Raw genomic sequence first — 25,460 nt, 5'->3', positions numbered from 1 at the left:
GGTCACGCCAATAAAAAAACATTGGTGGCTGTTTGACTTGATTAGGGCAGACACACCACATCTCTCCTCCTGTACGAACATCTGGCAGAGGGATTATTCAAATCCTCACCGGAGGCCCAAATGAGGAAGAGCCCTTGATCATTTGTCACTGTTTGACATCTACCTGCTGTGTCACACAATCATCGCTACCTGGCCAATTACCACTCTGTGCAGAGCAAGAGAGGAAAGAGGCTGGCAAGGTGAGAATGCTGCAGCTGATCTTTGAAGACACACTCACACACTCACGTGCACACGAGCACATTGAGACCCGAAGTGTTAAAACAAATCGAAACAGATGCTAATTGAATCGTCCTCTGAGTTACTGTGCATGTGGCACAAACTCTAAGAATGGGTTGTTACTCTGGCTGAGTGATCTCTATCTTTCCTTGAATGGAAAGCTCAGAATAGCAGGCTTATTCATCCTCTATGTGGGTGAATGTATTCCTGGTGTCTCCCGAAAGAGCTTCCCAGGATAACCCAGTGATATTGTCAGTAAGTGTCAGCGTTCACTCCAAAACAAAACAAGAGACACAATCTGCACTGAGCCAGGTCCAGCTACCTGCACATCCACTCAAAAGATGCTGCTCAGGAGGGCTTTTCAGCTTGCATTCCATTGGTTTAAAGGTTGTTCTGCACCCATGAGGCAAAACATGACATTCTTAATAGCTTGTGCTCAATTAAACCAGTGTCCCTCTCGGAAAAGATGAGTCACATTTTGCACCTGCTCAATCTAGTTTTAGTTTCTTCTCAGCACTCTGAACTGTGTCGAGCTGTGAGGCAAATCTACATGATCATACCCACCTCACAACCGGCAAACATTGCCGCACTTTACTCATTTAAAACCAGCACATATGCGTATTATTCAGACTGCCACAGTGGCTGACTGCGCTATAACATCTGTATGAAATACTGCGGTGACAACTGTCGTAAATATAAACACACATATAATATATACATTATATATATGGAGGCTATATAACAGCTTGCAGCCCACGGTACTGAAAGGGTGAATTTCACAGAAACGTGCGTTTTCATATCAAGGTGCAAGCGCGCAACAGAGTCCCTAAAATCGCCCACATCCAGTGCAGCCAACTGACAGCGAGACTCGTGTTTCAATCAATCATTCCTGCTCCTCGTATCGGGCTAACGTGCACCTATATTCGCAGAGTTGATGTGGAGAATCACTTACACAGGATCAGTGGGTGCCGGATGACCGCCAGTTACAGTCTCTTTCACGTTATCCCAGATAATGTCAAAAAGACGCGGAGGGATGCGCCTCTGCAGGTGTAAACTTCCGCGACACCTGTCTGTCTCCCGGATACTTTTGGCTTTCCTGCCCCTCTGCTACTCGGCTTATTATTTTTTTCCCAAAGCGGCAGACTCAGGCACCGCTGAATGGGTGATCACGAGGTTTGTATTACACGGACGAAGGAGGGAGGGCGCACCGCGAGCGAGGTGAGGGATTGGCACCCGACCTTGATTCTTCCTCTATTCACAGTGACGGGACTCAGAGGGGCATCTGCAAGTTTGTAATCTGATATTTGAGTCTCTCTTTTTGCATATCTGATCTGATATTTAATCCCATTTTGTTCTTCTTCCTGCAAGCACCTAGGCACCCTGTGCTTCCAATTTGGCACTGTTGCTCCGACTAGAGGAGGAGGAAGAGGAGGAGAAGGGAGGAGGAGGAGGAGGCACTGTGTTGGCTGGCTCCATTCACAAAGCCAGTCAGTGCAATTAACCTCGGAGAGAGAGATGAAAACATCCCAATTAATCCAGTATATATCTGCAGGGTGTCGTGTCTTTGTCCGTTATCACACAATTTAATCACTTCACTATTTTAATGATCTGTTTTACATATTTCAGTTCAGTAAGAGATAATGTGAATCATTTATAAATCCAATGCATTACACACTAGTTCAAATGTAAAAGAAAAACTAACATCCTCACACCATTACATTACTATTATCGTATATTTGCAAATGCACTTGAGAACCCACCGTCTTCCTGAGTTCTCTGGTAGAGCGAAGGAGAAAAATGGGCTGTTTGTTCTCTTTATTAGTGCACAGCCTTCTGGGGAAAACGCTGACAGTGGCAATTTGCAAAAACACTTTCTGGGCTGTGGTACTTGCTCAACAAGGTACATTTTAACAAGATAAATTGCAATAATAGGCTACTTGATAGAGAGTATAAATCAAGCTGGACTGGTGCATTCTTTATGCTTACTCTAATTAGGCCTGAGTTTTACAAGAGATAGGCTACGAGGCAAACCTTTATAAATCATATATTTTCATTATTAGACCCTATTTTCCATTTCAAAAGCACCTCCTTGAGTCATCATAGATTGAGTGCTGAAGACATGTGTGCCTCACTCAAGTCACACCCTTGATATACATACAGAATCAGTCACAATGCGGCTCCAGTGAGTCTCTGAGATGAATCTGATACCTAAGATTACACAGTTTCAATGTACACAGATAATACAAACACCAAATGTACTGCAAATATTTAAACCCATAGAGCACACAGTTCATGGAGGGACATTCACACACATGCTGTGTTCTATTCCACACAACAAAGATTGGCACAAAGATGAACTGCATAACTTTTCATTATAATATGTGCTCTCTCTCCCTCCAGTGTGTGGGCATCCCTGTCAACCCTGGCATAGCATCCCTATAGAAGTAGGTCTTTGGTCCTAAACCTCAAGCAGGCACACAGGGATGTACGGTTGTGCATTAACAAAGATTGATACAATTTCAGCTCAAATGTATCGAAACTGTATTCTACTGCAAATACTGTTAGTCAATATAATTAGCCTGTAGAAATACAAGGTATTGGCAATTATTGTAAGAAGGCGGGGATTATTCAAATCTTTAATTTGAGAAAAAATATGACTCCGTAGCAATCGTTCAGTGGTACACTTTAAAAAGAGTGTGCTTATTAAGATTCAGGCGCTCATCGCTTGGAGATTTAAATAACACATGTCTGGCCTATTTAACTGCTGTTGTCATTGCTTTGTCTGCAAGATGTAGTTAAAGCACGGCAAACAAACATATTGGAATGTAACCACAGCTGCTGGTGTTGCACTACTACGAAGTCAATGAGGTGAGCGAGAGGCAGAAGAGAGCGGGACGGAGCAGAAACGACAGGATTGAAAGAGAAGCAACTTTACTTGGCCTGGACACTCCCACTTCAAGCCCAGGCCTCCATTGCAGGTCACTAAGTTGCTCCGGTGTCGAGTGCAGGGTCGTTCTGGGGATTTATGTCAGCATTCCCCTGGTCACAAGAACATTTCTGAAACTGCTGGTCACATACATGTTTGAGTAAAGCGTATTAAAGGCTTCATGCACCAGTCGTACCAGTGTGTGTGCTTCATGCTCTGCTGCCGAGAATGACACCGCATTTACTTCTGCAGATCTGAGGTGAATAAAAGTACGATCTCTTAATTTTGTGGCTTGATTCATTGCACTTTTCATACTTCTGAAAAGGCTGCGTAGAGTACGTGATGTGAACATTTTGGCCTGGGGGCATTTGGCTTATTACACAAGAGTATGTGCCTTTGCACACTTTAATAATCCTATCAAGCTTGAAGCTGGGAACAGAGGGAATATTCATGCAGTCATCCCCAGTAGCCTCCGTGTGAGAATGCAATCAGCAGGTCAGAGTGCCATGCCGTAACACGCAGCAGCAATGTGCGATAGATTTTCTGAGTATGGAGAGCTGTCAAAACCTGCCTCGGAGTTATGATGGCTAAAGTGGAATATTTAGAGTTACTAAATAGAGCAACGCATTCTGGTCCTTCTATCCGTGTCACATGCTAGTATTGCAGTGGTGTGTGCGCACATGTGCATGTGGGTGGGTATTGTCTGCAGTGACATTCAGTGTTTCTGTGTGTGTTTGGAGGCAGATTACAGCTCAGCAGCCTGAAGGTTGGCATTTGCGGCCCCTTTTCTCTGAGGGCTTCACTGCACACTGTATACATATTCAGCCTTAAATGTCAGACTTCAAAACCATGTAAATGGCCAATGAATCATAACTGTATATGTTACCAGACAGTAAGAGTTGATTTATGAATGATTTGTCAGGGAAACTTCTTTTAGAAAGAAAACAATGTGTTACTGTTTCAGTCAGAAAATACTTATGACTCAAATATGTACGGGCTGGACCAGGGAGAAGGGAAGCTGGAAGCAAAGCTCAGCCACCAGGGGTCCTCCAAAATGAATCCATCTGGTTTCTATTGTCATAATATCCATGAGTTTCCTGTATTGACCAAAAACAAAGCAAATCCTAAATTATCTCGAGATGTGGCTTGTGCTACAAAGACACACATGTTGGAGTTCAGATAACAAAATATGGAGATTTAGGGGCAATATACAAATCCGTCAACATTGTAACATGTACTTCAACTCGAGATTCTTTCAATAAAAAAAAGTGCTGAATTGAGAAACAAGCCAGCAGGCCAGCACAATATAGGCGTTATCATTTTCAAAGCAAAGGGTGTCTTTCTGAGAAAAAAAACCTGTACCAAACCTCAGTCTGTTCCTGAATGTGCTCAAAGATCATATTTCCTGTGATAAAACAAAGGGACATCTCTGTGGTTATGCAGGCAGCAGGTGCGTCAAATGCACTCACCTAAGAAGACATGCTTTTGCACCTGCGACATTCAACATTCGGTCGCTTCTCAAGGCTCCATGATCTATATTGACCTACATGCATACAAGCCTGCCTGTGTCTCCACCTGTAACACATTTATTCTCAGGGGGAAGCTTTTCAAGGCCGTACCACTTCCTCTGAGATGGAGACAAATTGTGACAGATAATGTGCCACCAACCAATAGCATTGTCTCACACAACCGCTGTATTCTTAGAGACTCTTCATATCCCAAAAGGTATTGCACACTTCCAAATTGTCTTTGAACTATTCTTGTTACCTCAGAGTCAAACACTATAAAGATGTAACTGTGCAGTGTGAATACTCAGTTGTGTAACTAAGTATAATGTATTTTGAAAAAAAAGGCATACCGAGCAGAGCAGGGACTGACCTCTCTTGAGTATAATTGTATAGGATTACCTTGTAAACTACAAGTGGCCAAAAAGCAAATCTTAACGAGCCCATTAAGCATATTCAGTTATTTCTCAATCAATGGGAAGCAATTAATACAATACATGGTTTGTTGTCATTTCCATCCAGATTAAAGGCCTGAGATATCGAAGACCTGCGGGTCAGAGTATTGATTTTAGATTACAGCTCCTGCTCGTAATCCAACAATGATGTGTGTGTTAAGTCCTCTGCTGTCTATGCCAAGATGAACAACCTATTTCCCCCTCCTGCTGTGGGCTTGTTCCGTCTGCAATCGCTCAGCGTATTCCTTTAAAACATATATTTTCTTTGTGTTTGTCAGTGATGAGGTGAAGGTGAAGCCTCTGCCCACTCAGCATGACTAATTTTCCATAAGTGGCCATCACAGCGTTGGAAACAAAGCATCACAAATTACAAACAAACATTTTAACTCGCTCCATGCATTGTTCTGTTATTCACACTGTCGAGTGAGGGGAAGCCAGGATATTCAATTGTACAGGGAGAGGATCAAAGAGAAGCATGTTCCTTTTTTTGGTTCAACATTTGATAAATAGTTTGATTTTGATTTGGCTTTTTGTAATTTTTACATTTGATAAAGGCATTTTTGAAAATCCAGAGGGTCCTAAAGTTATTTTCCCTGTAACAGCTTATAAACAAGAGCAGATTTTCCTCAGGGTTCGGTAATGAGTCAAAGCAGGAGCTGAGGAAAATCACACACGTAATGGAAAAAACAACTGCTCTACCTCCTCGTTACTCTACACTACTCAGCCGTGACGGTTAGTTCTGGATGGAGACCGTTTTCTCAGGGGCTGCGAAATGCTTTCAGAGCAGATGTTCATTAAGACTGATTTGCATTTGAATAAAAACAGAAATACAATGCATGAGCATGGCAGGTCATGGAAAGAAACGTGTCTGGAAAGCAAGAGGTCAGATATTCCTCTGAGAAACGCTGGCCTGCAGCACCAAAGCTCCTCAGAGTGTGAACATTTTCTGACCAGATCCCATTTGACTGTGTTTTTCACATATATGCTACACTTTCTAGATATACACTCACATTTAAAACCTTCCTTTTAGTACTCCAGTAGCCCATAACTAATTATTTCCCTTTAACGTCTGACTCACTTGCCAGGAAAAGGCTCCGATCACCCGGTTAAGTGGAAGGATGGTCTTGGGCTCTACACTTAAGTGGTTCGGGATCGTAAAGGCGAGACAAAGCATCGGGTTTTGATTCTGAGACCCGGGACGAAAAGAGAGTGTGAAGTTGAATCTACTAAAGAAAAGTGTCCACCTGGCCTGACGGGAGTTGAGGCGCTTAGCCTTTCTTATATATTCTAGATTCTTGTGATCTGTCCAGACTAAAACGGTTGCTCTGCACCCTCTAGCCAGTGTCTCCATTCCTCGAGGGCAGCTTTACAGCTAACAATTCCTTGTTTCCACGTCATAATTCCGGCTCTGCCGTTGTCAACTTCCGCGACAGGTAAGCACATGGATGCATCTTGTTGTCTTCTGCAGAACGTTGAGACAGTACTCCTCCAATTCCCTCATTGGAAGCATCCACCTCGACCATAAACTGGCGCTGGGGATCTGGAATGGTGAGTATGGGAGCTGATGTGAATCTATCTCTGAGAAGTTTGAAAGCAAGATCCGCCTGGGGTCCACTTGAAGGAACCTTAGGAGAAGTCAGAACATGCAGAGGAGCAGCAACAGAACTGAAATTCCTAATAAACTTCCTATAGAAGTTAGCAAATCCTAGGAACCGCTGAACCTTTTTCCTGGAGTCTGGTGTGGGCCACTGGGATACTGCACTGACTTTCGCAGGATCCATTTGGATATGATTAGGTGAGACTATGTATCCCAAGAAAGACACCTCTTCTGTGTGGAACTCGCACTTCTCTGCCTTGACATATAGCTGATTATCCAGTAGTTTCTGCAAAACTTGGCGGACATGGTTAACATGAGATTTAGCGTCTGGGGAGAAAATCAGTATGTCATCCAGATATACAAACACTGAAATATTCAAGAATTCCCGCAAAACCTCATTCACAAAAGCTTGAAAAACAGCCGGTGCATTGCACAGTCCAAAAGGCATTACCAAGTACTCATAGTGACCATTCTGAGTGTTGAATCCAGTCTTCCACTCATCCCCTTGTTTTATTCTAACCAAGTGATATGCATTTCTTAAATCCAACTTGGTGAATATCTTGGCCGTTTGAAGCAGTTCAAAAGCAGATGACATGAGTGGCAGAGGATAGCGGTTCTTCACCGTAATGTCATTTAGTGGACTGTAGTCTATGCAAGGTCTCAGAGACCCGTCTTTCTTTCCCACAAAAAAGAATCCCGCTCCGGCTGGAGACGATGAAGACGGATAATCCCTGATTTGAGTGAAGAGGAGATGTATTCATCCATTGCTGTTCTCTCAGGTCTCGAAATCGAGTAAAGTCTCCCCTTGGGAATGGGGGCTCCCGGTAAGAGATCAATGGGACAGTCAAAATCTCGGTGAGGAGGTAGCGACAAGGCTTTAGACTTGTTAAACGCTTCTTTTAAATCATGGTAACAGGAAGGTACCTTGTGTAGATCAGGATAGTCAGGGTGATCTATAATGATCCTACTAGAGTCTGTTGGTGCATTAACAGGTTGCGAAAGTTTACACCTGCCCTTACAATCCTCTCCATTCCTTAACTTTCCCTGAAGGCCAGTTTATGTGAGGATTGTGGATCTTCAGCCAAGGAAACCCCAAAATAATCGGGTGCTGAGTCGACTCAAAAATATGAAATTGCATGCTCTCGGTATGGTCCTTATTTATAGTAATCCGTATGGGCTCAGTGCAATGGGTAACTGTGAACAACAAGCGGCCGTCTAAGGCACTGGCACTAACAGGATGAGATAGCGGGACAGTTTTATTTTTAGCTGTTTGACTAGGCCCCAGTCTATAAGGCTTTCGTCAGCCCTGAGTCTATTAACACACCCTGGTCAATGGTCTGATTGTTAATACAAATGTCTACCTGAGTAACAGGTCGAGGAGGGAAGTCTGCGGAAACTTGCTCACCAGCGCCCTCCTTTTGACTGGTGAGCACGATCTTTTCCCGGGCATGAAGCGAGTTGATGACCCGGCTGGCCGCAGTAGAAACAGCAACCCTCCCGTGACGGCGCTGCCTCTCCTCCAGAGAAAGCCTGGTTCTTCCAAGCTGCATGGGTTCACGGAGTCATTCGGAAGTGTAGTCCTCTGATGGTCGGTAACATGAGCTGAAATCCTCCGCTGGCGGCGCGACCCTCGAGGCGAATTCTGGAAGCTGGGAATAACATCTCGGTTGCGTCGGCGCTCCTCTCTCTTTCGAAGACGGTTATCGATCCGAATGGCCACAGCGATGAGGGATTCCAGATCCGGTGTCTCCAGTGGAGCCAGCTGGTCCTTTATCGGTTCGAAAGTCCTGTCATGAAGGCGTCACGAAGAGCGGAACATTCCATCCGCTGTCCGCTGCTGCTGTACGAAACTCGATGGCATAATCAACCACCTGACGGTTGAGCTGACGTATTGAAACAGTCTTCTGCTGGCCTCCGTAGCAGGCGATGAGTGGTCAAAAATGCGCCTCATAGTCTCTATGAAATCGGCCAATGAGTAACATAGTTCGGTGTCTCTAGACCATTCTGCAGTAGCCCAGGCTGCAGCTCTTCCCGTTAAATGAGACACAATAAACGCCACTTTACCATGCTCAGATAAAAAAGCTGCTGGGTTGTGTTGAAAATGCAGATCACACTGTACCAGAAAGGCTCTGCAATTCGAAGAGTCTCCGGAAAATCTCTCCGGAAGAGCCAGCCGTAACGGGGAGGAAACAGCCTGACCTGGGTCGTCAGCTGGAGTATTGACAGGCAAATTCTCAGCTGTGGATGACGTCACCGGAGGAGCAGTCTGTTGAGTGAAAAAATTATTCATTTGGGCAACCAGTTGTTGCATCTGTGTAGATAATTCTTCCTGAACCCCGGCCTGGCGTCCTCTCAGCTCTTGTATTTCCCGGCTGACTTTGTCCAGTTTTTCCTCGTGATGAAAAATCGTCACGCCCTGTACCGACAGAGCGGCGTGAAGCGTTCTTGGGTCGGCTGGGTCCATAATGTGGTCAGTTCGTTCTGTTACGACCTCAGACACTTAGGAAGTAGGACCCAATTGCACGACCGGAGACAGAGATAAAGTATTTGTAAGGACTTTATTTTTCGGTTCGGCAGTAAACAAAATGAAAGCGCTCACGTAGTGAGGATCAAAAACTTTCAAGAGCACAACATAACCCGACCTGATCATGGCAAAAGACCAGACGAACTGACAAGGAACACTGGGAGACAGGGGAATTTAAGCACATGGTAACAAGACACAGGTGGGACCAATCAGGGGCGGGGCTGACACTGATGAGCATAGGAGACAGGTGTGATGACAGGTGAAAACAATCAGGAAGCCTGGAATGAGAGAAAGCGAACATAAATGACATGAACCTCTCTAGCATATCTGTCGGTGCACAACAAGTAGGTCTTTGGTCCTAAACCTCAAGCAGACACACAGGGACGTACGGTTGTGCATTAACAAAGATTGATACAATTTCAGCTCAAATGTATCGAAACTGTATTCTACTGCAAATACTGTTAGTCAATATAATTAGCCTGTAGAAATACAAGGTATTGGCAATTATTGTAAGAAGGCGGGGATTATTCAAATCTTTAACTTGAGAAAAAATATGACTCCGTAGCAGTCGTTCAGTGGTACACTTTAAAAAGAGTGTGCTTGTTAAGATTCAGGCGCTCATCGCTTGGAGATTTAAATAACACATGTCTGGCCTATTTAACTGCTGTTGTCATTGCTTTGTCTGCAAGATGTAGTTAAAGCACGGCAAACAAACATATTGGAATGTAACCACAGCTGCTGGTGTTGCACTACTACGAAGTCAATGAGGTGAGCGAGAGGCAGAAGAGAGCGGGACGGAGCAGAAACGACAGGATTGAAAGAGAAGCAACTTTACTTGGCCTGGACACTCCCACTTCAAGCCCAGGCCTCCATTGCAGGTCACTAAGTTGCTATGGTGTCGAGTGCAGGGTCGTTCTGGGGATTTATGTCAGCATTCCCCTGGTCACAAGAACATTTCTGAAACTGCTGGTCACATACATGTTTGAGTAAAGCGTATTAAAGGCTTCATGCACCAGTCGTACCAGTGTGTGTGCTTCATGCTCTGCTGCCGAGAATGACACCGCATTTACTTCTGCAGATCTGAGGTGAATAAAAGTATGATCTCTTAATTTTGTGGCTTGATTCATTGCACTTTTCATACTTCTGAAAAGGCTGCGTAGAGTACGTGATGTGAACATTTTGGCCTGGGGGCATTTGGCTTATTACACAAGAGTATGTGCCTTTGCACACTTTAATAATCCTATCAAGCTTGAAGCTGGGAACAGAGGGAATATTCATGCAGTCATCCCCAGTAGCCTCCGTGTGAGAATGCAATCAGCAGGTCAGAGTGCCATGCCGTAACACGCATCAGCAATGTGCGATAGATTTTCTGAGTATGGAGAGCTGTCAAAACCTGCCTCGGAGTTATGATGGCTAAAGTGGAATATTTAGAGTTACTAAATAGAGCAACGCATTCTGGTCCTTCTATCCGTGTCACATGCTAGTATTGCAGTGGTGTGTGCGCACATGTGCATGTGGGTGGGTATTGTCTGCAGTGACATTCAGTGTTTCTGTGTGTGTTTGGAGGCAGATTACAGCTCAGCAGCCTGAAGGTTGGCATTTGCGGCCCTTTTCTCTGAGGGCTTCACTGCACACTGTATACATATTCAGCCTTAAATGTCAGACTTCAAAACCATGTAAATGGCCAATGAATCATAACTGTATATGTTACCAGACAGTAAGAGTTGATTTATGAATGATTTGTCAGGGAAACTTCTTTTAGAAAGAAAACAATGTGTTACTGTTTCAGTCAGAAAATACTTATGACTCAAATATGTACGGGCTGGACCAGGGAGAAGGGAAGCTGGAAGCAAAGCTCAGCCACCAGGGGTCCTCCAAAATGAATCCATCTGGTTTCTATTGTCATAATATCCATGAGTTTCCTGTATTGACCAAAAACAAAGCAAATCCTAAATTATCTCGAGATGTGGCTTGTGCTACAAAGACACACATGTTGGAGTTCAGATAACAAAATATGGAGATTTAGGGGCAATATACAAATCCGTCAACATTGTAACATGTACTTCAACTCGAGATTTTTTCAATAAAAAAAAGTGCTGAATTGAGAAACAAGCCAGCAGGCCAGCACAATATAGGCGTTATCATTTTCAAAGCAAAGAGTGTCTTTCTGAGAAAAAAAACCTGTACCAAACCTCAGTCTGTTCCTGAATGTGCTCAAAGATCATATTTCCTGTGATAAAACAAAGGGACATCTCTGTGGTTATGCAGGCAGCAGGTGCGTCAAATGCACTCACCTAAGAAGACATGCTTTTGCACCTGCGACATTCAACATTCGGTCGCTTCTCAAGGCTCCATGATCTATATTGACCTACATGCATACAAGCCTGCCTGTGTCTCCACCTGTAACACATTTATTCTCAGGGGGAAGCTTTTCAAGGCCGTACCACTTCCTCTGAGATGGAGACAAATTGTGACAGATAATGTGCCACCAACCAATAGCATTGTCTCACACAACCGCTGTATTCTTAGAGACTCTTCATATCCCAAAAGGTATTGCACACTTCCAAATTGTCTTTGAACTATTCTTGTTACCTCAGAGTCAAACACTATAAAGATGTAACTGTGCAGTGTGAATACTCAGTTGTGTAACTAAGTATAATGTATTTTGAAAAAAAAGGCATACCGAGCAGAGCAGGGACTGACCTCTCTTGAGTATAATTGTATAGGATTACCTTGTAAACTACAAGTGGCCAAAAAGCAGATCTTAACGAGCCCATTAAGCATATTCAGTTATTTCTCAATCAATGGGAAGCAATTAATACAATACATGGTTTGTTGTCATTTCCATCCAGATTAAAGGCCTGAGATATCGAAGACCTGCGGGTCAGAGTATTGATTTTAGATTACAGCTCCTGCTCGTAATCCAACAATGATGTGTGTGTTAAGTCCTCTGCTGTCTATGCCAAGATGAACAACCTATTTCCCCCTCCTGCTGTGGGCTTGTTCCGTCTGCAATCGCTCAGCGTATTCCTTTAAAACATATATTTTCTTTGTGTTTGTCAGTGATGAGGTGAAGGTGAAGCCTCTGCCCACTCAGCATGACTAATTTTCCATAAGTGGCCATCACAGCGTTGGAAACAAAGCATCACAAATTACAAACAAACATTTTAACTCGCTCCATGCATTGTTCTGTTATTCACACTGTCGAGTGAGGGGAAGCCAGGATATTCAATTGTACAGGGAGAGGATCAAAGAGAAGCATGTTCCTTTTTTTGGTTCAACATTTGATAAATAGTTTGATTTTGATTTGGCTTTTTGTCATTTTTACATTTGATAAAGGCATTTTTGAAAATCCAGAGGGTCCTAAAGTTATTTTCCCTGTAACAGCTTATAAACAAGAGCAGATTTTCCTCAGGGTTCGGTAATGAGTCAAAGCAGGAGCTGAGGAAAATCACACACGTAATGGAAAAAAAAACTGCTCTACCTCCTCGTTACTCTACACTACTCAGCCGTGACGGTTAGTTCTGGATGGAGACCGTTTTCTCAGGGGCTGCGAAATGCTTTCAGAGCAGATGTTCATTAAGACTGATTTGCATTTGAATAAAAACAGAAATACAATGCATGAGCATGGCAGGTCATGGAAAGAAACGTGTCTGGAAAGCAAGAGGTCAGATATTCCTCTGAAAAACGCTGGCCTGCAGCACCAAAGCTCCTCAGAGTGTGAACATTTTCTGACCAGATCCCATTTGACTGTGTTTTTCACATATATGCTCCACTTTCTAGATATACACTCACATTTAAAACCTTCCTTTTAGTACTCCAGTAGCCCATAACTAATTATTTCCCTTCCAGTGTTTGGAAACCACAACATATTGACAGTCTGGTCAATCTCCTCCCAGACTATATTAGTCACACAGCACTCCCCTCCTGTCCTGTCTTGTGTTTATTCCACAAATGTGGATGAGTGAGAATGATTTTGCCGCTCTACTTCCCTAATGCTTGCCAATAGTTTTCTTCAGCCAAGTTTGCTGTTTACTAAAGGGGTGTATTTGTTGCTTAGACTCCCAGATTTAGGAACACTTGTTAACACAAACCACCAGTGAATGAGCTTCTCAGTCCAGACTGGGATCATGATTTCAGAGTGCACCCGCATATCTGAAGAAATTATGAATTAATGAAATGCTTTCAACTCATTGTATCTTCTTGTTCAAAGATAGATAACCACTTCTTTGCATGCAATCAGATACTTTCATGATGCAAAAGCGCTCACATGCACGAACATGCACAAAAAGTACGAGCCACCGGCCCGTATATGGAAACTTAGCGAGGAGCAGTTTGGATAACAAGACACACATTCTCTGCTCAGGTACATTACTCCACTATATCTGTGAATAGAAAATAGTTGTTTGCTGTTATATCAATGCTCTGAATATCAAATTTACTAAAGTAAACAATGGATCAAATTATATGTGCATTGAGAAAGAGGTCACAGAGAATTATCACCAACTGTGCAGTCCCCCCAGTTCGTTTTTAAGGCCTGTTAGTAGTCAAATAATATGATTTCAGATTCATGTTCCCACGGACAAAAAGATCATTTCAGCTCCTTTTTGCATGACACAGAAAAGGGATCCATATGCAACCAAAAACAACAGCCTGTACACTGGTTATGGTACGGATGCAAAAATGCATGTGTGGCAGCAGCATGCACGTCAGACTGAGCCCGTCCACACCTTGTCTCACTCAGAGACCGACATTGTCGGCTCCCTCCTCTCGTCAACGGCTTCAACCCTCAATGGCAGTGTTTGAATCCAACTCCTTGCTGCCATGGTAACCAGGGCAGCGAGAGGATGGGATATAAATGAGAGATAGTAAGAGGGCACGACCCACACTAAGTCTGACGCGCTCTCATGATATCGTGTTTAGTATTCAGGCCAAATATACAAGGGTCGGTGTGCTGTGATAATAACCAGACAAGCTGGACTTAATGAGCACTTTCCTACTTATTAATTTCTCCCATATATGTACAATATCACGAATACTAGGATAATGGGTACTGTGGGTATCATGCAACTTCTTAAAGACACTGTACGGTGGAAATGTTCATTTGAGAACTTTAAGACGTTCCATAAAAATGACTTGACAGACACACCCGTATACATATTTCACCTCATATTGGTGTTTGTACAAGTTACCGACATTTGTTTTGTTGGTTTAATACGTTTTTATAACAGATGAATTGTCAAATGTATTGCTGAAAAGTGTAACATGTGGATTCGTATAATGTGTATAGTAGGGGGGGCCGTGAAAAGAAAATGCCATGGTTTTAGGAAACTTAGAGGACACAACTTGTTCCTGTGGGCCCTTAAAACTTGTGTTGTAATCGTGTTCTTGTCTACAGCGTCGACAGGAAATTGGCAGCCATTCTTTCACATGGAACAAATGAAAGACACTGACAATCAGCTACATTTACCCAAAATATTGAAGGTGTGTTATTAAAATAGCTAGCTCAGTTATTTTACCCCAACTTACCCCCCCCCCCCTCCCACCCACAAATATTAAGTAATAAAATGGCTTTAACCCAGCAAAGGTTTTAACATGCCTGACTTTATTAAACTAGAAATGTCCCCCCTTTTTTAAAACCACTAACGATATTGACTCCCTTGAGTCCAGACAGCACCCCACCACAGTGACTTGTGATTTAAATGATTATCTACAGACTGAATGTTTACTCTTCCTGGGAGCTTTGATGTCTAAATTGATAAGTTATGGTTCTCTGAAGACAGATCTCAAGGGCTGCGTTGGAGTAAAGCCATATTTCATCTGCCTGGTGTGGGAGAATGAGGGCTGCGATTGCTGTGTGACTTTTTATTCAATGAAAATCTGTGACGGGCATCAGATGTGAAATTAAAGACAAACACTGTCAGTCAGTGATGATATATTTAGGATTCACTTTGAGTCAATGAGCTGTGTGCTAATGCTCAAACAGCCAAGGACACATAAAGGGAAAGTGAAATGTAAGAGGCAAGACAATAATCCCTCTTTGTTCAATGACAAACGCACAAATCAACGCACAGACACACTGTTGTTCCTCAGTCTCGTCCTTGGCTTCCTCCGCTTGTTTCCACATGAGAGAATTGAAAGCCTTGCTGCTTTCTTTCACTTGCACCTAGAGCAAAGCTGTTACCAAAGCAGTGGCAGAGAAACAGAAGAGGACGATGTGCTGTAGATAAGTATTGATTTGTAATCAGAGCTATAAATGTCCAATGAGAAATGAGTTTCAGTATTTCATCTCTAAACTAGACATACACACATTATTCTCGTTTTCCCACACAGGAGTTCTCTTCTTCTGCCAAACACACATGTACGGTATCTGCATACAATAACACAGACATATAATTGGAAGTGCTATTAAGAGCATGACTGAGTTTAGGTTGCCAAATGGAGTCCTGAATAGGACACATTTCACCTTGATGCACAAGGAGGCCAATTGACTGTTATGTCAGTGGTTCATTTCATCTGGAAGCAAGCCAAGAGTGAAGCAGCTCCTCTCACAATGGCTATTATTTATTTTAGTGTTGGAAATGCATAACGTGGAGCGATAATTGTTTTTGTTTTATTAATTCACAGTAACATTGTTCTATACAAAGAGCAATGGGTGGGGCATATTGACGTGAAGACGCGGTTTGATTGCTTGCTTGCTGCTAACACTTGATACCACTCGCTAGCAACCAATTATCTTAGCTTAGCATAAAGACTGGAAACAGCGCAATTCAAGGTAACTCAGGCTGAGTAGCTGATATGGAATTGATCATTCTAAGTTAACTCTAAGGACTATTTTCTGAATAAGAAATTATGAAAAAACAATCTGTGGATTATACCCAGAAACAGGGACAAGGTGTAGACCCAATCCTGTCGGACGTTTCAAATAGTTTTAAGCAACGTCTTCAGCCCAGCAAAGAAAATTCCATTCACCTCCATGATAATTGGGCGTAGGCATCATTTTCCTTTCAAAATCTGGGTAAATAAAACCAAAGCTATTTACATAAATAAATACCAAAAGACTTAAGTGAGACAAGTGTTCTCTGTAATTTGGGTGAACCAACCCTTTAACGAATGGGGAAGTAAGAGAGTCGATGCCCTGTCACATAATCCAAAACATCAATTACTTTATGAGTCAAGTCTCCTAATCCAGATGTTGATCCCTGAATCAAATTTCCTGTTTTCTGTCATTTTTCATGCTGCTGCAAAACAGCTTTGTTGCTTCCCCTCACGCACAGACACAAACACATTTCTACAAGTATTTAAGTGTCACAAATTACCTGTCTTCTGCTCCCTGGTCAAAGCAGAGTGTTGACAATGTTCATAAGGTCAACAGCTGCTCGCCGTAGAGATTCATCCTCGGACCCATTGACAGCAGCTTAAACCAGAGCCGCTGACGGATGACACTTCCCCAGAGGGAGGCAGGGCAGGGACAATACTGACAGCGGTTCTGCAATTTTATACAGTGAACTCCCTGAGATGCATTAAAAAAGTTACTTTGAACTTGAAAGTGCGTAGTCAATAACTGGGATTTGGGGGATGAAATAACTGCCTCGCTGTGATTACTGTCTCTTCACGCGACCACATTGTGGTCCGTGAGCGGTTAACACAAACTTGAAACCTTGGCAACATGATTTTATCATGTCTTACAAGAAGTAATTTAATGTTTTGTTAAACCAAAGTGCAGTAGGACTGAGATTGAAACTGCTTGTCCGGTAAAATGGCTGACATGTTTGTCCACTCAGAGATTTGAGTCTCCTTTTTTGAGGCTGCCAAGTAAAGCAGTGTTTGCTGATTCGGTCATTTTGTACTATTCCCTTCCTTTGTCTCCTGACTAAACATCCCCTCCTTCACCTCACATCATTATCCTGCTGTCTAGCCAGTGGTCTCGCTGAACCACCAGAGAGAAGTTTGAAACAACAGTTCCGACACGTCGAATATATAGCAGAAGAAAAAAAGGAAGGGGGCTGGGTCATAGGGATGAAGATGAATAACCACCCTTTATTCCCCACACACTGTGACTCACTGGGAAATTGTCAGAGATATTACAGATGCTTTCACAAGGTTTTTCCGGTTTGTTGAGTCAAAAGAAAAATTGCTCACTGATAGAGGACAGGGAAGTGGGATATATATGGGCTTGTCTCGGACAGCATATGAAACTTATTCACAGCAGCGCATGTTTCCGATCCTTGCGGGAGTCAATTCTTCTGTGACCCGGAGCCTGAGGCTTGAAGACATTAGATTCCCGTCTCTTTCGCTCCCACTCACTCTTTCCATCTTGTAATACACCTTAAAACAGGGCGCCTATTCATCTATAACATGCCCCCATCAGGAGATGCATTCTTTATGGTGTGCTGTTTAAAAGGCCATATAAACTCACACAGAGGTAGGCTATATAACCCCCTCAACATGCAGTCCTGGTAATGTGAAACATACTGTACGATTTAAAGACTCTAATTAAGTACATTTCTGTTGTTGTTCATCCATTTGCAAGAGAAGTTTCCCCCTATAGACTTAAAATGTTTTTTATCCATATTCGACAATCCTTTGCCAATGTTCAGTCAAAAGAAGTCTGCAAGCTGAAAGAGGAATTGACAGTGTTGATAGCTGTATATTCCACAGAGACTGAGGAGGAATTACTGTAATTCTAAAAGGCTCACTCTGTTTAGATCATTGCAGAACTGTATAAACAGCCACTGTACCTTTACATTTTGAAAGCACAAGGAGACGGATTTGTCCACACTGAGGGGCCTAATTCGCTGCATAATGCAGTATTTCTTAAAGACGTTACAAGAACCAAGCCACCAATATTTCATTTGTTATGTACAGAGGTTTGACAGCACAAGTTACACACACACACACACACACACACACACTTTGGCAGGAGCTACAATGCAGACATAAGTGGAAAATGTCCTGCTCTTTAAGTAGAGTTAGTGGGGTAAGGGGAGGCAGTTTTGAAAAGGGAGGCCCCTCAAGATGTCTGACATGTTTCTGCAGGACCGCAGGCCACTGGCTGGCGTAGAGCACAGGCTTGTGGTGTGCTGTTTGTCTGCGTGAAGCTGGCATGGCCTCTCGTTCCCCTGCATCTGTTCCCCATTAGCGGAGCCGAGAGTATAAAGCAGGGAGCTGACAGGGACTGGAAACACTTGAGTTCCTGCCTGGATCATGGGGTTTACTATCTGGCTGTGCGTGCTCTGCTTGCAGGCAAGCCTGCTGTCACACGCTCTCGACTGCTCCGGAGCAACACAGGGAGAGCTGTGTGTCAGGGGACCGACCGCAGACGGACAGGTAAGAGACGCACTTCTAATGGATGTGATAGTTAGGGAAGGACAGTGGTAACCAAAGGTGTTCATTATCTATCAGTCGTCATCTGTGCTTTGTGACACTACAGGGGTAAGTGCAGCTTGTTTGAGTCTATTTAAACGTTGTTTGCTGGACCTAACTATATAATAACTAACCCTTCTTTCAAATGAAAGTGAAAACATTCTGAATTATCAGCATTTTCTCCAGCAAGGACGCCACGGAGCACTTTATGTGTGCAAGCTGGCAGTTAGACTACATCTCTCATGTTAATGTTAAGTCAGTTTGATTTGAATTGTAAGAGAACAGTTTTATATTGTCGAAGATTACACTGAATTCACAAAATGGTTTAGGCATTTATTTCTCTTTTGTACAAGCCACATCTCAGAGAATAGGAATCAGACTCTAGCGCATCTGCTTTTCACATTTTATACATGTGACAGGCAGAGATGTCCTCAGGGAAATAATTTAGGATGCACCTCAATATATATTTCATGAAAAGAGCAATACTCAGTTTGTTCTCTCAGTTTTGGTTACAATCACTCGCTAACCCAAGCTTACTGATTTGCTTGGTTTTTGCTCAGACACAGTGTGGTCAGTGCTTCTACAGTAGCTCCGTTGGAATGTAAGAAAGTAAGACTCCTTGGAAAGAGGCGGCTGTGACGATAGTAGTGGTCAAGTGTGTGAGGATGGTAGTCGACGTGTACAGTCTAACCCTGACCTGTGGAGACGTATAATTTTTTTTTTTCAACAGAAACAAAGTCTCATTATAATGGTTTTTACAGCCATTATGCCAACACACCAAAAATATACCCCTGTGTGGAACAAAATCTTTCAGCTCCCTTCTTGTCTTTTCATGTGGCTAGCGGCTTTTATACTTTAAACTTGTGGTGAGCATTTTTCTGAGGACAGTCCCCATGTTCTGTCCAAAGTAATCACACTCATCTGGACAACGGATTTAACAGCTCCGAGGAGTGAGGAAGATTTTCACTCACACATGAAAGAGTTTTCATTGGGAATTCTGTTCCATTTCTGGGAGCTTGTGCCACATATGTGTTTTTCTGCAGCAGTTATTTGTGTTGTGATTACAGAATACACAATTATGAGCTTCAAATGTGGCAGGGACTAACTAATAACCGACGGAGCATCTTTTCAGAGGCTGTAATTGGTTTAGTTTACTTGAGTTTTCCGCAAAGGTCCCTTGTAAAGGAATAGATTAAAGATTAGATGGATTGTGGCAGGTTTTGATGCTGTTGAATTTAACGTAAAACCCACACACTCACAATGTCTGCCTATTTTCATTCAGTGAGACTAAATGTAAAGGACCTGACTACTAAATGGTTAATATTTATGAATAGATAATGAGCATTTCAATCAGTAGCTAGTGTCTGTATGTATTGAATCAGGCTGCAGTGTATGAATATCAACAGACTCTTATCCTCTCCTCTTCCTCTCCTCAGTATGATGATCAGAAGCAGCAGAGGGCGCTACCATTAACTGAAGAACTGGTACGTGTCACCATAATAATACTACTCAAGGTTACTGGTCCAGTAGGAATCATTGAGTTCCTGCCCTCCAGCTCAGAGCAGATTGAGTGCACCGTCATGGGAATGATACAGCAGAAATAAGATGAGAGAAAAGACATCATGGTTGTCGAAAGTTGAGACACAAGCAAACAACAAAGGGGAATGAAGCGGTGTGGAAAGAGGGAGGTGGTAGTGATGGGCTGAGTTCATTCTTTCTTATAGAACACAAAACACAATTAAGTTAATCCGAGCACACTGAATAATTAGATAACTATGTTACTGTTACAGATGGTGACATCATGTAATTGTGAGAAAGCTTTCCGACAGTGAAACCAAAGAAGCTAAACATAGGTCGCTGAAGTCCCTCACACACACAAGCAACATATGTAACCACGCAATAACATAATATGCATATTGCAATCATCCCTCAAATGAACTGTACGGCTGTTGTGCCGCTGCTAAAGCAATCATCAAAATGTAGGTCAACAGCAATCACTACAAGCACTTTAAATACAGCACACATTATTGTCGGTCAAATGTGTTGCAGCTATGTGTTGTCGTCGTGAAGAAAAAGGAGATTAGGACGTTATTATAAAATACTGGACACAATCTTTTGTTCTTATTTTTTTAATTGGCGGGGGGAAATGGACTGATGGAATCAAGGGCCTGTGGCACCGTTATAAATGTATCACAAAGATCCAATTGACAAACCTAAACCTGTTTCTCAAGTGACAGTCCATTTATTAGCAACATTTGTGCAAAAATAGCAGTGCTTTGTTTTTGTGCAATCAATGAGAAATGCAGGAAATGGCGGAGCCACCGACAATAATAGTTGTGCAGTCTCCATCTCTTAATGCTGGAGTTTGCCTGCCTTCCGGGAACAAGTACAGGACAGAGTAGGGCAGCACAGGACCAAGGACAATATGCTCCTCCACTCAGCATCCACCTCACATGACTTGATGCACTCCCACACAGAAAGATGTGCAGAAGTTGTTGTTTCCCTCTGAGGCCGTGGATGTGGTTGTGACCGTCTCATCCTTGTAGGTTTTGTTCAGACGTAAGAGACATTTGGAGCGGAGGGGTCCCACCCACCTGAGGCACTCCAGCCTGCCCGGTGCCATCTCCGTCAAAGGCTTCCCTAACACTCTCACCCAGGTAAACCGCTTGTTGTTAGTCACACAGGAGTCAGAGTGAGGAAAAGCCAAATGCGGGGGAAGGTGGGGACTGGTTTACAGCGGTGGCTGCTGCTGCCAATGCTCCAGCGAAGCTTTAGTCATACTGAATCATCTGTATGTGCTTAAATACAGTGAGCCGCAGAAACCACATCATTTGTTCACAAAATAAAAAATGTTTAAAGCACCATGTAAGGACATCGAGAGAGAGATAATCTTCTTTGGGGGCGGCTGTAGCTCAGTGGGGTAAGGGGGCCGTCCTGCAACCCCAAGGTTGTCGGTTCGATCCCGGCTCTCCCCATTATTTGCAAGTCAAAGTGTCCTTGAGCAAGGCACTGAACCCCCAGTTGCTTCCCGGGCGCATCACTGCAGCCCACTGCTCCTTAATAACTAAGGATGTGTTAAATGCAGAGAACTAATTTCCCCTTGGGGATTAATAAAGTATATATCATCATTATCATCATCATCATCATCAAAAATAGATAGCTCAACTGTGTGTCCAGGAAGTATCAATGTGTATCCTAATCCCGGTGTCTATGGATTCTCAGGCTGATAGGTCCAGACGGCACTTGGTTCAAGCTGCGAGTAAGAAGAAGAACAAGCGCAAATCCCGCCTAGGCTCCTTCTCCCTCCTTAGCAACGACAAGAAATCCAACCCCCTACAGGTGAGTCTCCATGGCAACCTCTGTGCAGAGGAACAGCTGGGGCGAAGAGGCCGGATGTGCTTGCCGAGTTATAATTCCACCTTACTTGGTTTTATTGGTTCACTTTGGTCTACTCGCTGGTGTAATCTGTTCATTTAATTGGCTCATTCTGACACTGTCCTTTCAGTTTTGCACTTGAAAATGTTCACTCTTTTGTCTGTGATTTCACTTCCAGGTCACGAGAGCAAGAAGACAGGTGAAGGCCGAGCCTCCCAAGAGGAATTCAGGCCGATCTGGGGCCTTCTCTGTCCTGGTTAGTCATCATGTGGTGTTTATTCTCCTGCACACAAACATACTGTATCTGATAGGTATTTAAATGACATGTTATGTGCTCTCCAGGGAGATCCACTGAATGATGGACAGAACGACAGACCCAAAAGAAGCATACAGAAGACGAGTGTGTAATGTCAATTTTATGTTCTGTGTTGTATTTCCACATTGTTATCTCAGTGAACACGCTGATATTGTGCATACTGTCACTGTTTTGGGTGACTCGTGCGTCATGCAGCAGCTGCCTTAGAAACATTCACATCCTCTTCTCTGTTGTTTAGTAATAAAGTACTAATGTGGACAGGCCATATGTTATGGGCCAGATGTATACCTCCGTTAGTCACGCTGACCTAGCATTCCTTTTGCCTGCCATGGCCTAAAGCATCATGTTCCAATGCAGCCCCCATCCGGGTCACTCCCTATGTAACTCTATGGAAGATACATTTCATTTCATTTGGGCAAAGCCTAATGTGCACAGTCCAAACTAATGTGTCAAAATGTCCCCCCTAGAAAACATGTAAACACAGAATGAAGATTGTTGTGAAAATTGGACATTTGTAAAAAGAATTTCTGTGTTTGTTTGGTTTAAATCATTCTGATGCGTGTGTCAATCATTACTGTTTCAAATGTAAACTAGCTTACTTTTCTCAGCCAGCCTGCGAATACTTTGTCTACACTATTTTAGTTTTTCTAATATATTCCTGCATGTTAGAAAATCAAGTCACAAATGATCCAATATTAATATTATAGTTTGCCATTTTGTTCTTACCTATTTAATCACAGATTCCTTATGAAGATTGGGGGTATATTTTTGCAGGAATATTTCTTGTGTTGTATCATATTTCAATAAAAGTGGAGTAGAGATATATGGTGTAAGAGTCTTTAAACATTAAATGGTAAATGGACTACTTGTATAGCGCTTTTCTAATCTTTCCGCTTTTCTAATCTTCCGATTCACATGCATATGATGGGAGGAGCTACCATGTGAGGTGTCACCTGTCCATCAGGACTAACTAACATTCACACACCGAAGGCACAACGACGGGAGCAATTTGGGGTTAAGTGTCTTGCCCAAGGACACATCAGCGTGGACTAGCGTAGCCGGGGATCAAACCACTGATCCTCTGCTCTACCACTGAGCCACAGTTGCCTCAAGTACTTTATGCTTCGCTGCAGCCTCCTCTATGAACTGAATAATAGTTTTACACTCTGAGCTCCATTGATAAATCGTAGTAGCAGCTCAGTCTTTCCCTCTCTCTTTCCCGGAATAACACGTTCCGTTTCCCACTCAAGGGTCTGTGAAACTGACGGTGACTGATTCATACAATTGAGTACCACGGGGTTGCAACACCACTAAGTCCCCAATTACAGATGGCAAGTGTTAAATGTATAGTGCATGGTTGGCAAAGGTGCCAGCAGAATTTAACAGCAGGGACCTCTTTTCTATAAAAGGCCTTAATCCATTTATATTACAGAAGCCAAGGGCAAATAGCCTGCGTGTGAGAGAAAGAGAAAGAAAATCTAAATGCAGTCTAAGACCATCTGTTTCACGAGTCAAACTTTGTCCATTTAAATATCTCGTCATTTTTTATTCATTTGGCCAGAAATGGAAACACAGTATGGTCTGGACCAGAGCGTTTGTTTGAGTATTTTTGCAGGACACTGACGTAAATGCGTGCACCAAATCTGACTTTTGTGGGCTGCTCTGCTTCTGGGTCTCTATTTACAGCATAACAGATTAAACAAATCACCTGTCTCAACAAAAAAAAACAGTGCTGTATTGTGATGATTGCATGTTAAGTTAAAAATAAAAGCATGCTAATTTGACACCTAAAATTGCACAGCGGTCTACCCAAAGTAATATTCTCCAGAAATTCCTGTATGAGGCAATCTGATGAGGAAAAAGCCTTTGAAAAAGTGTAAGGCAATCTAAATGAATAGGATGACTCATAATCCGCTCAATTACTGATCAAAGCCCTCAGTTTATGACGTAGGTATGCAGTACTCAGTCTCATTTTTATGGTTTTATAGACACAAACAGAGAGCAAAGGAAGAAAATAAACCAACAAAATGTTAATTATAAACTTGGCATTTTCCCTGAAGCACATAATTGATTCAGAATATGCTTCAGTAGCTCAGTTTAGGAGCATATAGACATGTGTACGGTCCTGCAACAGCTGTGGACAAAGCCATCAGATAACCTACATTAACTGGTTGTGAACTGTCTTGGTGTCATCATGGTGACAAACAACCACAGGACGCCATTCATTTCTCAGAAAACAGCCATTTTCTGATAAGGACTAAGACCTTATTATTCATATTTAGAGCCAACAAGAGAAACACAGCCTCAGCTCACTTGCCTGCCATCATCACACACACACACACACACACACAGACACACACACACTCCTGTGACAGCTGCCAGCAGGGTATCACCGACTGACTGTACCCTTGGGCTAATGCATCCTAGGAAAATGTGCGGTTGATGACCCGATGGAACAAGGCAAAAGTGTCTGAGTGTGTACGTATCAGTTGCAGACAGTGCACACAAACACACACACACACACACACACACACATACAAAGCAATATAACTGAGCACAGACAAGCTATAAATATAATCAACCTTATAAACCCATTTCCTGCGATGATGTAAATGTTAAATTGAAGTTCAGACTTCTATTTGAGCATGTGTAACTGTGTGTGGTCAACACAAAGGAAATCCTTTTTAGTCATTGCGGTCCTAGGAAGGGTCTGTGGTATTGTTTCCACCCTCCTTTGGGTTCCGTCATCCCCTTAAGAACAAAGCTGGTGATAATCACGACTAACAAAATAATTTAAAAGTCTTCAATCTATAGGTTATGGGAGGAAATGGCTCAGGCAGCGAGATACGTCAGAATTTCCCATAAAAGCTTCAGGTTCATACGTAGTTAGTGGCTGACCGTCAACATCCTTTTCAAAACCACGGCGTAAGTATTAGTTTCTGTTGACAGGAGCATCTCATCAATTCAGTTTTCAATTCAATTCAGTTTATTTGTATAGCCCATTTTCACAAATTAGAAATTTGTCTCAGAGTGCTTTACAATCTCTTTATATAGACATCCCAGTTCCAAAACCTCACATCGGATCAGGAGAAACTCCCAAATAACCCTTCACGGGGGGAA

At 42.8% G+C, this 25,460-nt stretch overlaps 2 protein-coding genes across 5 annotated transcripts in view; one reads left to right on the top strand and one right to left on the bottom strand.

Moving 5' to 3' along the window:
* Nucleotides 1–1,411, bottom strand: part of myripb (myosin VIIA and Rab interacting protein b) — a 110,114-nt gene extending 108,703 nt beyond the window's left edge. For all 4 annotated transcript variants that reach the window (XM_056434126.1, XM_056434127.1, XM_056434128.1 and 1 more), the window contains exon 1: nucleotides 1,229–1,411. The gene's annotated coding sequence lies outside the window, so the exon portion shown is untranslated. The remainder of the gene's footprint in view (nucleotides 1–1,228) is intronic.
* Nucleotides 1,412–18,437: 17,026 nt separating this feature from the next.
* si:dkey-12l12.1 (uncharacterized) lies at nucleotides 18,438–23,203 on the top strand. The gene is made up of 6 exons (XM_056434071.1): nucleotides 18,438–18,613; nucleotides 20,086–20,133; nucleotides 21,196–21,306; nucleotides 21,872–21,988; nucleotides 22,203–22,280; nucleotides 22,367–23,203. Exons 1-6 carry the CDS (start codon nucleotides 18,491–18,493, stop codon nucleotides 22,430–22,432), a joined length of 543 nt encoding a protein of 180 aa, XP_056290046.1. The 5' UTR covers nucleotides 18,438–18,490; the 3' UTR covers nucleotides 22,433–23,203.
* The last annotated feature ends 2,257 nt before the right edge of the window (nucleotides 23,204–25,460 follow it).

Source organism: Pseudoliparis swirei, chromosome 16 (genome assembly GCF_029220125.1).
Source record: "Pseudoliparis swirei isolate HS2019 ecotype Mariana Trench chromosome 16, NWPU_hadal_v1, whole genome shotgun sequence".
Classification (NCBI taxonomy): domain Eukaryota; kingdom Metazoa; phylum Chordata; class Actinopteri; order Perciformes; family Liparidae; genus Pseudoliparis; species Pseudoliparis swirei.
Note: the sequence above shows the minus strand (reverse complement) of the source record. Positions and strands in the feature narration are given on the sequence as shown.

Bases quoted from the DNA above. Each gene is read 5' to 3' on its own strand.
- si:dkey-12l12.1 (XM_056434071.1), top strand. From the start codon at position 18,491: ATGGGGTTTACTATCTGGCTGTGCGTGCTCTGCTTGCAGGCAAGCCTG. The intron at 20,134-21,195 runs GTACGTGTCACC...TCATCCTTGTAG, and splicing joins TACCATTAACTGAAGAACTG to GTTTTGTTCAGACGTAAGAG. The intron at 22,281-22,366 runs GTTAGTCATCAT...TGTGCTCTCCAG, and splicing joins CTGGGGCCTTCTCTGTCCTG to GGAGATCCACTGAATGATGG.